Source organism: Cryptomeria japonica, chromosome 10, assembly GCF_030272615.1.
Source record: "Cryptomeria japonica chromosome 10, Sugi_1.0, whole genome shotgun sequence".
Taxonomy (NCBI): Eukaryota; Viridiplantae; Streptophyta; class Pinopsida; order Cupressales; family Cupressaceae; genus Cryptomeria; species Cryptomeria japonica.
The window spans coordinates 519,011,957-519,026,701 of NC_081414.1; the positions used below are offsets into that span (position 1 = coordinate 519,011,957).

Here is a 14,745-nt window from a genome sequence, read left to right on the forward strand (position 1 = left end):
CCTTAGAGGCCGCAGGAGACTAGTCAAATTCTAAGGCCAAGGAGGAATCAAATTCCTTAGAAACATCCTCCTCATTTGATTCCAGTGGCTCCACTTCCTTAGATATTGGGCTAGAGGAAATTTTCTATTTCGTTCCTTTGATAGGGTTAAAGCATTTTTAAGGATTCATTTTTGAACCATTTAATAATATTTTTTTAAATAAAAAAATAATAGTATTTATTTTGTCATTCTTTGTCCTATTTTTTATTTTCTTATGCAATCTTTTATCTTTAACATCTTGTGTCATTTGGGTGTAGCATATCCACACTTGATTCCACTAAATAATTTACCCTGGGAAATATTAAAATTGAATACTTCTCCTTCAATTAGTTACTTTAATTTTAAATTGAATGATTGCTAATCCATATTAATAAGAGTCACACAACCCTTATGGTTTTTTGTCAATTCCATATCCATAGGTTGCATTAGTTTACTTCCTCTATGCCACCATTTGTCTATTTATTTTCTCATTGTCCAATTTGATTAACAACTCATGATGGGCACATTACATTTATACAAAAGGTGAGATATTACCATAATGTAGTTAAAAAATAACATCATAATATCATATTGGGAACAATCAATGGTACAATATAACACATATGCAACCAAGATAACCACATAAAAATTGCAAGATATCTAACAATATGGTATATTATAATATGAAGAAAGTTGTATAGTAATATTTATTATTAGATATTGCCATTATGTTCCTTGCATAGGCTCCTCTTAATAAGGAACTTCCATCGTTAACTATTGGTGTATAAAAACATGTATTTCTCCTTATTAGTTGTCTATATATTTGTTGAGATGTTCCAATAGGTGAAGTGAAAAATTGAGTTAATATTTATTTAAATTCATTGTTATAAATTAGTGGTGAGTTAATAAAATAAAAATTTATGAAAAATCTAAACCATTTGGACTTTCGATGATGCGAAGCTAACTCTGACATTGCTTTATTCTGTGTGTGATCTCATGCTCTGCTCGACGTCCAATGTGGTGACAGAGTGCCAAGTGGTCTCAGTGGAGGAGGTCTCCCTCCTCCATGTGGTTTTCTCTGTCCTTCGCTAAGCTCTTTTTTATTGTTTTTTATGTCTATATTGGCTTTATTCCTCTGAATATTTGTGCGATCTTTCATTTATTGCGTTTGTGCCAACCCCTCAGCTCTTAATGGAGCCTGAATCGGATGGTGCATTCATTGCACCGTCCCAACCAAACCCTAATTTGGTTAACCTTAGCAATTCCCCACTGCGAGCATCATACAAAGATATTGTTTCCAATGTTGCTCAAGCGATTCCTGAACAAGCAAAGTTCGTGACGCCCCAAGGAGATGGAGAAGGGCTTCCAGCGGGTAAGGATCCTTCCTCTAACTTCGAATCCATCCTCATCTTGCCTAATGATTCCATGTTGCATGAAATTACCTTAGAAAAGAATAGATTAAAGGACATTGCTATCTTTTTTGCTTCCATTGATGTTGATAAATGCCCTCCAAGGAAGTTCATGGATGATTGGTTTCACAATTACTGGAATCTTAAGTTAGGGCTTTGAATTTCCTTCTGTTGACAAATCCAGAAAGGTTATTTGTTATCTTCTTTGATACCCATGAAATGCAGATTGAAGCTTTAAAAAAGCAGTATTGGGCTGTTGGTAGGACCTCTTTCCGAGCCCTTGGCTAGACTCCTGAGGCTATCATAGATGAAGTTTTGGCTCTCTCTTGCCCTAGGTGGGCTCTAGTTGAAAATATCCCTCCCTGTTTATGGTGCTTTATCCCTCGAATGCTCGAGCCTCTAGGTAAGGTAGTTTGGATGGACGAATCATCTAGACTTGTCCTAAATTTGGACGCTAGGATTCTTATCTCCCTTAAACCAGGTGTTGACATCCCAAAAACCCTCAACCTCTGCACAGAAGGGGACTTCTATTCCTACCCTATTGAAATCTTAGGAGGCCTTAATGCTTTCTTTATCTGTAAAAGAGAGGGACATCTGTGCGAAGATTGCCCTATTATCAAATGCAAAAAGGTTACCCTTGATGCTAGGGCGACCGACTCGAATGAATTTGTTCCCTTGAGGACCTCTGGAGCTACCCCTCCTGCTCAATCCACCCCTGGTGGCTCCATTAATTCCTTAGGATAGTCGAGATAGGATTGTTAACCCTAAAGTTAATGGTGTTGAGTTTTGCCCTAACTCAGGGCAATTTACAAATACCCCCTTACCTCACTCTCCCATTGAACAGGCTCTGTCTCAACTCATGGTAGGGCATGGTGATGATTTCCAACTTGTCACTGGCAAGTCAAAAAATTGTAGAAGGAAAAATTCCCAACATCTTGTAGTGGAGAAAAATAAACCCACCACCTTGACTAAAACCCCTTAACAGAGTAAGAACAAGAAGCAGGATCCCATCGATCATGCTATGGTTACTCGAGCCTCGGCTAGTAAGAACAATCCCAGCTCTGTGGTTAATTCCATCATGAAAACCTTTGAAGGCAATACTCGAGTTGATGATGCCACTCATCCTAGAGGAGGCCCCACCAGGCCATCAATCATTTCTGACATTTCTATCGTTGATGGCAAATTGTTTGGCTATCTTACGGGTCCTTCCTCTAGTATGGATGTTATCATTAGCTTGACCCGGGATTATGGGTTAAAGAAGTTTAATGAATTAGGTGACGAACACATTATTGAGGTCATCCTTGCTAAATGTGATTCTAATGAGTCCTATTCTCAAAAGCCCTGCACTACAAATGAGGAATTTCCTGCCTCTTTAGGGCATGATTTCAATTTTCTGCATGATGAGTCCTTTATGGACTATGTCTTTGAGGGTGAGGACAATGGCCCCCTTGATGAGACAGCCATCCCGAAACAAAAAGGGCATCTTGTGGGTTCCAAGAACAAGGGCCTAGCTCAAAAAAAGAGATGGGGAATCAATTTTCCCCCTCTAGTTGCTCATACAGCCCCATGGGGGTTGAGAATTCCCAAATCCTTGGTTCATCATGAAGTATGTCTCTTGGAATGTGCGTGGTCTGGAAGCTCCAGACAAAAAACATGTTGTTAAAATGTTTTTGGATTCTCTTAAAAATATTGACTTCCTCATGCTGCAAGAACTTAAGGCTACTGGTTTTACCCTTGACTGTAACCTTGACTTTATCTAGAAAGAATCTATTAAGATCTTCTCTAATCATCCTAGGGGAAGAGGTGGTGTGGCGCTTCTCCTCAATCCTAAATGGGGAAAGCACCTCATACAGAATGACATTTCCCCCTACAATAGAGTTGTTTGGGCTATCTTTAATATTGATAATACTTGCTTTGGTATTTTCTCTATATACACCCCCAATGACTACAAGGATAGAATTGGCCTATGGGATTTTATCTCTTCCCTCTATGATATCCCCTAGATCATTGGAGGAGATTTTAATATGATTGAATTCCAAGTTGATAAGACTAGTGGGAACCCTTTTTGCTAGGAAGGCAATGAAAAGCCTCATTGGGATAGACTGAAGCTTCTTAAAAACCTATTTGATCCACTTGCTGATAACAAAAATGACAACAATAGCATCTGGTATACATGGTGTGATTACCAGAAAGGTGCCCACCGGATTTACTCTAGACTGGGTCATTTTTTATGTCAATAAAGATTATTTTTCCTTTGTCCCTAATGCCTCTAGAAACCCTGTTAGCATCTGGACTGCCACTCTATCTGACCATCATCCTATTATCTCCCAGATTAAGCTCTCTAGCTCCCTGACTCATGTCACTAGAAATTATAAGAAGTTCATCCTTAACTCTAGTTTGCTCAAGGACCCTGTTTCCCTTGCTGATATCAAGATGATCAGGTTCCTCAATATGCATAATCATAATCTCCCTTCCCATATCTCTAGGTGGAATTATAATCTTGCTGCCTGGCAAAAGCTTGTTCAAACCATCAGCTAGCAGAAAGCCAAGGACCATAGATTTATTGAAAAGTCTCCTACTAGTTGCTTGCACCTATTGGAGGATGAGATTCAACGCTCTCCTTGCAACAACTGCCTAGCTTCCAACTTATCTAAAGCCTGGGATGCTCTTAGAAACCACCAACAGGTGAAGATCAGAGGGGCTATGATCTGTGGCCGCCAGCAGTGGTTTCAATTTGGGGACAAAGGTTCTAAGTATTTCTTTAATCTACTTAAGCAAAAGAACATTAGAGAAAGTATTGATAGGCTCTTGGTCGATGATGAAGAGATTGTCGACCTTAACAATATCACAGAGGCCTTTGCCATGTTCTACCATAAACTTTTCACCTCTGAAGATTCTTAACATGCCAAAGCCATGAGGATCAGGTGTAAAGCCATCATCCCTCCTCGATTGTCTGTTGAAGACTCTTTCCTCCTTAAGCACAAGATTTATGTTGGAGAGGTTGAAAGAGCTATCATCTCTCACAAGAATGACGAAGCGCTTGGGCCTGATGGGCTCCCCACTGAGTTTTATAAAGCCAACATTATCTGGATTAGTAATGATCTCCTTGAAATTTACACAGAAGCTTTTGAGTGTGGCACCCTTGGTGGGAATATCAATCAGGGTATCATCAAACTTGTTCCTAAAAGTGGTGACAAAGCCCTTATTAAAAATTGGAGACCTATCACTTTACTCAATGTCTCCTACAAAATTCTTGCTAAAATCCTTGCTATCAGACTTGAAAAAATCCTCCCCAAATTCATATGCTCCACCCAAACTGGCTTTATCAAGGGCAGGTACATCCTTGAGAATCTTATAACTAGCTGGGAGACTATGTTATAGTCTAAAAACTCTGGGCAAAACTCTGCCATGCTTCTCCTGGACTTTGAGAAGGCTTATGACAGGGTTGAATGCAATTTTGTTTTCACCATGCTTGAAGCCTTTGGCTTCACTAAAGAATTTTGCGACATGATGAAAACCCTTTTTAAGGATGCCTATGCCCTTGTTGAAGTCAATGGCTCGCTCTCCTCCCCTATTCAGCTGTCATGCTCTATCAGGCAAGGATTCCCCTGGCCCCTGCCTTCTTTGTTATCGCTTTTGATGCTCTATTTTATTTGCTTAGGGATAACTCTCTATCCCCCAATGTTAAAGTTGTTATGCTCCCTGATGATTCTCACCTCTTGAACATTCAATTTGCTGATGATACTGCCCTTTTTCTTGAGCTTTTCAGACATAATTTTGAGGCCCTTAATCATAAAATTAAGCTCTTTGGTGATATCTCTAGTGCAAAAATATCCCAGTCTAAATCCATCCTTCTTGGCTGGAGTGAAAATTCCCTTTCCTGGATCCAAGATACTGGCTTCCAATGGGGGGGTCCTAATAAGATTGTGTGCTACCTTGGTATTCCCTTTTCTATCTCTCCCTCTCGTAAGGACATGTGGTCTTGGGTGAGGGAGAGGATTGACAAAAAGCTGTGTAAATGGAACAATAAATACCTCTCCCTTGCTGGCAGAATCCAAGTCTGTAAAAAAATTCTCTCTTCTTATAACATCTACTATTCCTCCACCTGGATGTTTAGCAATTACCAAATTTTTGAGATTCAAAAGACCATTAGACTCCTCCTCTAGTTTGATGGGAAGGGTGGTAGGAAAAAACATATTGTTAGATGGAAATGGTGTTATGTTGAGAGGAAGTTTGGGGGGCTAGGGCTTAAAGACCTTAGAACTCAGGGTATCTCCCTCACTACCAAATGGATATTTCACTCTCTCAATGGTCAGGAGCCTCAGAAAATCCTTATTAGGAACAATATTGAGAAGGCGGTGCCTAAGTTTGCCAAGTCTTGGAAAGGTCTCCCCCTTAGTGACATTATTGTTGGTAGTTTCCCTATTGCCGTACATGGCTCTAGTGTTTTTAAATGTCTATGGAAAGCCTGGGAGTGTGTTAGGAAATTCTTAACTGATATTGAATTCTTCAACAACAATCTTGTGCATGGGGAAAGATCCATATGGTGGAATCTCACCCACGCCTCCAAACCGTTAGCTCTCACCCAAAGGTGCTCTGCCAAAACTTGGGCCCTCAAAGGTGTCACCTACCTTATTGATATTCTGGAAGATGGTTGCCTCATCCCTTGGGAGGAGCTCAGAGTTAAATTTGATCTCCCTCTTTCCCATAAGAGAACCTATAAGCTCATCCAATCTGCCTACTCTAGTCTTGGTCTCCCTAACTACTACAATGTGGACTCCCATAGCTTCCTCTCTTTCAAGTAGCCTGATGGTATTCTCCTACATAAAATTAAAGCCTGCAATATCTATTTTGTTCTCACGCATGATGACTCCATCATTCAACAGCTTAACAACTTATGGTACGCCAATTATAGTGTCTCCCAGTGGCAGAATATTATTGATAGATTCTAGAAAAGATCCATAGCTCCTAAAATAAAATGCTTTAACTAGTTGCTCCTTGACAGACTCCCCCTGAGAAAGGATCCCTCTTCTTCTGAACTTTGCTTTGTTTGTAGGGTGCTTGAGACTTGCAGACATATTTTCTTTGATTGTGTTATAGCTAAAGAGATCTAGCCTCTGTTTGGTTTTCAGATTCCTCAATATGTTAACATTATTGAAGTTATTATTGGTTCTATTAAAGGTCTTAATAAAGATGCTAACTTCTTTTGGTCTATTCTATCTACTAATGTGCTTTGGTACATATGGAAAATTAGGAATGAGGATCGGTTCCAAGATCAGGCAAGGACCCTTACTGAGCCTTTCTGAAGACTTACCTTTTACAATGTTTCTATGTAGATCTCTATCATCCTGGATGTTGAAAGGAACAAACTGCTTAGATTCTTGAAAGAGGGTGCGGCCACCATGTTTGTTTACAAGGTGAGAGATGGCTATGAATGGATGAGATGTGCGGATGATCTTGCTGCCTTTGACAAAGCTCTCAAGAAGTTGCTCAAAGACATCCAAGACAGAAGAGAACCCTCCTTTTCTCTTGTTGATATGTTAGTCCAGCTTCAGGATAGGAAAAATATTGTCTAGATGGAGGGCTCCAATGGATGGACCACCTGGATTGAAAATCAAGACTATGTGTTGCACTATTTTTGTGCTCGTCTTTTGTCATCTTTTTGTATATGCTCTATGAACTTCTTCTGCCCCTCTCTTATACTCTGATCATGTTGTAACCGGCTTGTCTGGTTGAGGCTTAGCCTCCTTGGTTTTTTTTTTTGCTCTGTTACTCTCCTTTTACTCTCGATGTTTAAAAAAAAAAATTATAAGTGAGTTTGCCAATACATTTAATCATTTCCCTTTGAAAGCTTATTTGATCTCTATAATGTTTGAGGGTATGTGGAGAAGTTTTTTGAGTTGATAGTTTATGTTAGAAAAAAATAAAAAATTCTTTCTAATAAGTTGGATTTGAGTACTTTTACATTTGTACAAAGATCCATAAAAATATCTAAAGCTATAGAGATTAACTGGCTTAATTAACTCCCTAAGAAATCTTATGAAATAATTATTAATGCACTCATTTGTTCCTTGGGCACATTCAAATAATTTAGAAATAATAACCCTATTTGGTCAATATTCACTTTGAATTATTTCAAGAATATCCTATTCAAAACATCAAATGTATGAATAAACCCATGAGACAATAAAGAACTATTTACCATTGTTGTCTTTTAAATCCCTTCATATTTGCTTATCAATAACTTATGTTCATGTAAGAATACAACACATGTTCTAAAATATCTCAAATGTACGTTTTCACTATACATGTAAAAAAACATGCCACAAAACCCATTGATAGAAAATGTGCAATATTTTCAAATGGCAATAGAATATGCTAACATCCAAGTTTCATTATGTTGTCTACAAGACTTGTATCCACTTTTATCTTCACTTGATCTATCTTTTACATTAATATACCAGTTATTAGTATAGAATAATATTAAGGCATTCCACCAAAATTAATCATTTAATTATACCAACACATTTCTATCATAAACCCAGAATTAAATAAGAATTTTAACATATATATGCGAATTTCATTGTTTATTGAAAACTTAAGCAAAGCATGCTGTAATTTTGAAATCAAACAACCATCAAATGCTTTGGTTTGAGAGGACTATTTCAGAAAGAACCATGAGCGGCCAGGAAAGGGGGAAATCAATATAGTAGCTTGCTTTAAATGAATTAATAGTAGTCTTTATACAAAATATCAACCTCTTTGAGGAGGACACTAGGAACTAGGAAGTAAACAAGCAAATCAGCTTTCTAAAATCTCAAAAACTCAATAATGGTATTAATAAACCACTACAATAGCCAATCCAAGATAATTATTCAAAACACCCATTGAAATTCCCAAATCCCTTGAGGAAATAGAAATGGCATGAGCGGGGAATCATCTTGCCATGGTTGGATGCCCAGGAGCTGCCATGGCGATACCCATCTCCTGCTGTTGACCTCTCCAACCTGCAACAAGGCGAGAAAAAGGAAAATTAACGCCAAAACCAGTTGAAAGATTCTAGTCACAGAAATATATTTACCAAGAGCAGGATGGTATCCCCGGTGTTTGAGTTCCCTATATTCCTGGCACAGGGCGCATTCATCACAAATAAAATGGACAAGACAATCTGTGCAGGGGCTCCCCGACAAGTTATATTTGGCCCGCATCTTGTTTCGGTATAAGCACGAATAGATCCCTCCGCTCAAAGCGCATGCTGTATCAATTTCAACCATTCAGCCTTTCCATACAATAACAACATGCTATAAATATTAATTGCTTGCTTAGAATTTTGTTTATGCAGGTCTTACTTGGAGAACCCTCATCCACTATCTCCGCTATTTGCCCAAAAGTGATGCAGGGGCACCAGCACGTGAGGAAACCTGCACTCGCAAAACATTTCCATTATTATAAATTCAAATGTGATGATATAAGAAAGGGGAAAATGGCAGAGAATAATAAATAGAGGGTTATACAGTTGGAAGGATCATGGCAGCAAGCGCAAAGGCCAGATGACCACTCTGTGGGACGAAGAGGGTAAGGATGAGGCGGCGGCGGCGGCGGCGGCGGGTGCACATATTGTGAGGGATTTTGGAATGGCGGCGGATACCCTGTTGCTATGTGCTGCGGATATAGTGTAGTGGACGCTTCAAGTTCCTGCTCAGCCTTTGGTGCATACATCTTCCTTGTCTCTTCAATTTACAAGTATTGATTTTTCGTCTTCCAGGAGGGCCTATTTAAAGTGTAGAGCATTCAAATGCTCTTCTCCAGTTTCAAATTTGGAGGCTTTCGCTGACCTTTCCAGTGGATTGAACGATTTATGACCATTATTAGTTTCAAATCACTCGACAAAATTGGTGTAGAAAATCTGGCACATTAGAGAATAGTCACCTCCCCTAAATTTTAACTCGTCGATATTTTTTTTTCTCTGTTTCTATTACTGTCTTATTATTTGCTCACTTGTCAAATGTATATTCTTGACCTTGAGAGATAGCATTTATTGTCTTGAGTGATTCTTGTAACGAACAATGAGTAATCATGAATATTGATTTTCAGATTTTCTTACTAATGGATCGAGGTGTAAATCTAATTATTTGTTATGGCTTGGTATTCAAAGACATTCATTTGAAATTAATTCACATCTTAGAACTATTAATGCTATCAGATTTCCACAATTCATGCTTATAATTATCTTGATGCTTTTGGATTAGATTGTGTATCAAATTTTTAACATCAACATTTCTAATCACACTCCATGAATCATCATCAGAAGCATCAAGAAAATCTTAGGATTATCTTAGATCATTCAAATACCCTAAGTATCTACAATGAGAATTCATAAGAACATCTAGATTTACGGCACTGAAATGAATTTGTACTTACACTAGAATTCACATTTAGGCCATTTTATGTTTTTATGTTTTCTATCCATGCTTGTCCAAGTTCATGAAGTTGTCCTTTTGAACGTGTTGATTGAGGTGATTGTGAACCCTCACAATTCCACAATTTCCCCAATGTATGTCAAAATGCTAGCACCCCTATACAACAACAAAGAGTATGGATCATAGAAAACTTGATCAAAGTAGTCTATATTTACCTAAATCAAATCAAAACCACATACGGTAAATCGTATCCATATTACACAAATTAATGAATCTTGATACCTATTATCAACCCATAGAAAGTTTTGCATGTACATATAGTTCAAAGAAATCAACACTTCAAAGATGTTAATTTTTTTTATATTATGATGAATTGTTCCTACAAGTCATCAACTTCCACATTCCAACTTGTGCTCAAGAGCTATGTACAAATTTCAGTCATATTTAATTGTATTAAAATGATATTTATTATGTATTAATTAATCCAACTTTGCGGAGGTCAAGTGTTCCCTACTCCTAGGTTAATTTTAAAAAGTTACTTTTCCCTTGTATATGTTGGTGAGCTAATATGATCTTACACCATCTTGTGGTTTTGTTTAAGGATCTATATAGATAAAATTATTAGTGTTCCTCTTACTATTATTAGCTACATAAGGAATAGCAATGGTGTTCTAATTGTTATTATCATTCATATTAACAAAGTTCTAGTTAATTATTGGTAGAAATTGTAACATCTAGGATTAAGTACAATTGACTATAATTATTAGAGGTATCAATATTACAATATTTTTAAAAGAAAATTAATATGAACTCATTTATAAAAATGTTGTCTTGGGTTTCTACATTTCTATTAGTAGAACTATAAATTTCAATTGGACATTAGCATTTATAATTAAGGACCCGCATTGTCCCAACATAAGATATATTAATGATATTTTAATAATAACACTCTAAAATTAATATTGCCAATAACATTGTGTTAATAGTGACATTATTATTATTGATAAGATTAACTTCATTGATCATAATATGAATTTTATAACTAACATTAATAATATAATTATATTAGATAATGTGTTTACTATCTGATGAACTTTAACATTATTGTAAACAAGTATAAAATTACTATTCATAATAATTCTATGATAGCCAAAAAAAAAAAAAAAAATTAATATCTCTAACATTTCCAACAAACCATGGTAATTGTAAACGTGCATTATTTACGATAACTACCAATTTTGGTTTGCCCATTAAAGTTAATTGTGGACCCCATGGCTCATGGAGTGGTCACATTGTCTTTAATGTTAATGCAGATATTATCTACAACTGGACCTACAGTATTGATTTTACTTAGCGACCTCCGTACACAAAGAGCTCAACATCTTCAATACTCATACAAGTACAAGGCATTTATAAATTGAGTTAGACTCAAGGATGGCTCTCTTCCTTTCATTAGGTTGCAAGGTCGACAATTTATGGAGAGAGAGCCAAAAAGAAAAGTGGCGAGGGAGGTGAAAACTACTAAGTTGTTAAGAAGATTAAAGATCCAGCCTGGATTAGAATGGATTCGATCTCATCTCATCTAGCCTGGCACATATCTGATTTGCAGATTTAATATGGATAGTGGCTGATTTAATATACGTTTCTTTCTTCCGTAACTGATCAGTTTTCGATATATTATATTGGTCTGTTGTTGTTCTGCACTCTTTGATGAGTCCACCTCCTCAGAGCTTTAACTTGACAAGTTGTAGCCGTGTTTGTCTTTGACAGATCAGAAGCTTAAATGACAATGTTATTACAGCAAATTTGGTTTGATTAATCTAAACTGTTTGCAGTTCTATATCTGCTCTTTGTTCAAGTCTTTCAAAATTTTCGAGCCTATGTATCGAACTGGATATTTGTGCACTATTTATTTTTCTTGTATTTGCTATTCATTTTCTCTCAGGATTTAAAGCTTTCCCACGTCTAACTTAGGAGTGCATTTTGTTTGAAATATATATAGCTCGTCTGTGTGAATGTTTATGGCTAAACTCTCCTCCCTTAAGGCTGTGTAGCCATGCTCTAAGTTGAGTTTTTTCAGGTCTAGTTATGGGGGAAAGTTGTATTAATTTTATATTGAATATTTCAATGTTACCTATTCCGCTAAAATGGATCCCACGGCTGCTTATAGATGTGTTAACGTGAGGAAGGCGAGGGCACTGAGAATCTCCAAGTAGGAAATTTTGTTGAGATCTATTCATAGCTTATTTTCTCTGTATTTCTATCATCATTGTGTCTCTTTTTTTGGGTAGGTGACTAAATATAAATCCATATAATTTTATTGCTAACCCTTCTTTTCTGACGCTTCAGCCTATGAAAGAAAAATTCTCCTTGAAGAAAAGCTATACGGGAGTACTTGATGCTAATTTGTATGGAGGGAGGTCGTAGGGACAAAAGGGCCACTGATCTATTTACCAATGCATGGTAAACGTGGATGAAAGGAATGAGAATTTAGGCCTGCTACGAAAGAAAAGGTTTCAACAGCTCGTATGTATGTATGTAAGTAAGTAATAATATATATGTATATATATTATTTTGCATTTTATTAGGGGATCTATGCTGGTCTTGTGGAGTGGCTTGATGAGGTCCGGACTCCTTACAGGTGCCCCACCTTGTATGGGGTGATGAATCCCAATTTGGATACCATTTAAACATAAATATATACGCATATATATTCTTTAACCCTTTTTTTCCTTTTTCTTTTTTTCAGTCTTTCCAGTTTTTTTGGATGAGTTCAACAGAAAGAAAAAGATGCCATGATTATGGTAGTGAGCTTAAAATGTTGAGCAAAGTATGTCTATGCATAAATAAAAAGTATACTTTTGAGCAATTCATTTTCATTTGTATGAATGTTTTATTCATCATATAAATATATGAAAAGAGTTAAATTCATCTATCTTTAATTCATAGAAAGGAGAATATACTTTAAATATTTGAAGTGCATTAGATAGTTTTTAAACTTGAAATAAGGGAAAGAGGTTTTATTTACTAATCTTATGAATACACATTTTCAATATTGAATGAAGCTCACTTAAATGATATACTTGTACTTTATCAATCAAACATAAGTAAAACGGGTGGCTGGAAGAAGTTAAGTCTCACTTTTGGGCAAAAAGTGGAAGTCTTTTCCTTATTTTTCAATTTTTTTGTCGATTGATGTCAAAATTTGAGGCACTTAGAGATTGAATCTCAAAAACAATCAGTAATAGAAAATGTAGTGCTCGGAGCCTAATTTTCAAATATGTAATTTATTTCAATACCCACATAGTAGAAATTTCTTTCTAGTAGGCATGTTTAAAAACCATTTTTTCAAAATGGCTGTTTCAGGACCATACCACATGTGTACAACCACTATATTTTTATGTAAATAAATGAATTTTTGTAATCCTTCTGGGAAAAGATACCTAAGACACCAAATACTGATGAGAATATTTTTTCTTTTTTTTATTTAATATTTTTTTTTATTAATTTTTAATTGACTATAAAGTACATTTTCAAAACATCTCGTGTACGACCACCATAATTTGATGAAAATTTCATATTTTTTATTTATTTTTAATCTTCAAAATAATTGTATGTAGATTGATGTCATATAATTTATTTTCCAAAAAACCTAAAAACAAAAAAGATATTAAAGTTTTACAGAACCTCACTATTTTACATTTAGGTACCGCTTTTCATTAATAAATAATGAAAAGAAGTAAAAATAATCATATCACTATGAAATTTACATTTTTGAAATCAAGATAGCGAGAACTCTAATGGGTTTTCGTTTCATCACAAAATACGATCAGGAAGACCTTCAAAAAATTACGGCAAGGTAGAAATCTGGAATTCCAAGCATAGGCTTGGTCCGACCAAGCCTAACCCAAAGCCAAAATCGAGGCATAGGTGTGTTTCCCACTCCATCTTTTATGAAACGGGTGCACGTTATTTAAAATTCAAAAAATGGACACCCGTTTTGAAATTTGTAGCATTTCAAGAAACGTGTGCTCATTTTCAGAAACTTGTGCCCATTTCTAAAAATCGTGCACCCGTTTCTCTATGGTGGTCCGATCCTAAACAAGCACTCATTTTTCAAAACATGTGCCCATTTTATTTTAATGGGTCGGGGCCCCAAAGCTAAATGGGTGTCCGTTTCTTAAAAAACGGGCGCTCGTTTCTAGCGGCAAACTTTTTTGATCGTGGATTTCCGCGAAATTGGGACCCAACTTCTTGCACCCACCCAAACTAAGAAGAAGAGATTATATATCATTCTTCGCAATGATCTTATTCTCTTTACAATACTTTCTCTTTAATGTAACAAGGAAACTATAACATTCAACTTCTTCCTTTCTTTTTTTTTTAACTACAACATGCACCACAAATTATCGTTCAAACTTTCACTCTACAACACAATGACCATGTAATAAAGAAATTTAGGAAGTTAAAATAGACATAGCCATTCTCAAGAATCACCAAATAGCATATTCAAGTAGTGCATGCCAATGAAGAATAAAATTTCTCTACATCATACTATAATGTCATTATGAAGCCTCAATGAGCTCTAACCATAACCTTCAACAAGAATAAACCTCTATATTTAATGATGTTGTTCAATGGTAAAAGCCTATCACAAAACCCATTTTCATGTTACACAAAACAAAACTTGAGCATTTGATCAACTCCTTTTTCTTACAGCGAACAACTAGTGTTGGTTATGGTATGTTTTCCAGTGGAGACATTTGATGGAAGGGAAAGGGAGCGTAGGAGGAAGCAAGCAGGGGAGGGTTTTGTCGGCATATGACTCTGGTGCTACTGATGAGGATGACGATGGTGATGGGGGAGACGATCTATTTTTGCCCGTCCTCTTTCCTTTG

The 14,745-nt window shown here is 36.3% G+C and overlaps 1 protein-coding gene across 2 annotated transcripts; it reads right to left on the reverse strand.

The window, feature by feature from the left end:
* Window positions 1-8,146: 8,146 nt before the first annotated feature.
* Window positions 8,147-9,152, reverse strand: LOC131060818 (protein PLANT CADMIUM RESISTANCE 2). 2 transcript variants are annotated; one of them, XM_057994236.2, is made up of 4 exons: window positions 8,942-9,152; window positions 8,777-8,848; window positions 8,509-8,682; window positions 8,147-8,434 (listed from the first exon to the last, which is right to left on the reverse strand). In XM_057994236.2, exons 1-4 carry the CDS (start codon window positions 9,144-9,146, stop codon window positions 8,364-8,366), a joined length of 522 nt encoding a protein of 173 aa, XP_057850219.1. In that variant the 5' UTR covers window positions 9,147-9,152; the 3' UTR covers window positions 8,147-8,363. The 2 variants fall into 2 exon arrangements, with proteins under 2 accessions (XP_057850219.1, XP_059069518.1); XM_059213535.1 differs by having other exon boundaries at window positions 8,147-8,682.
* Window positions 9,153-14,745: the final 5,593 nt, after the last annotated feature.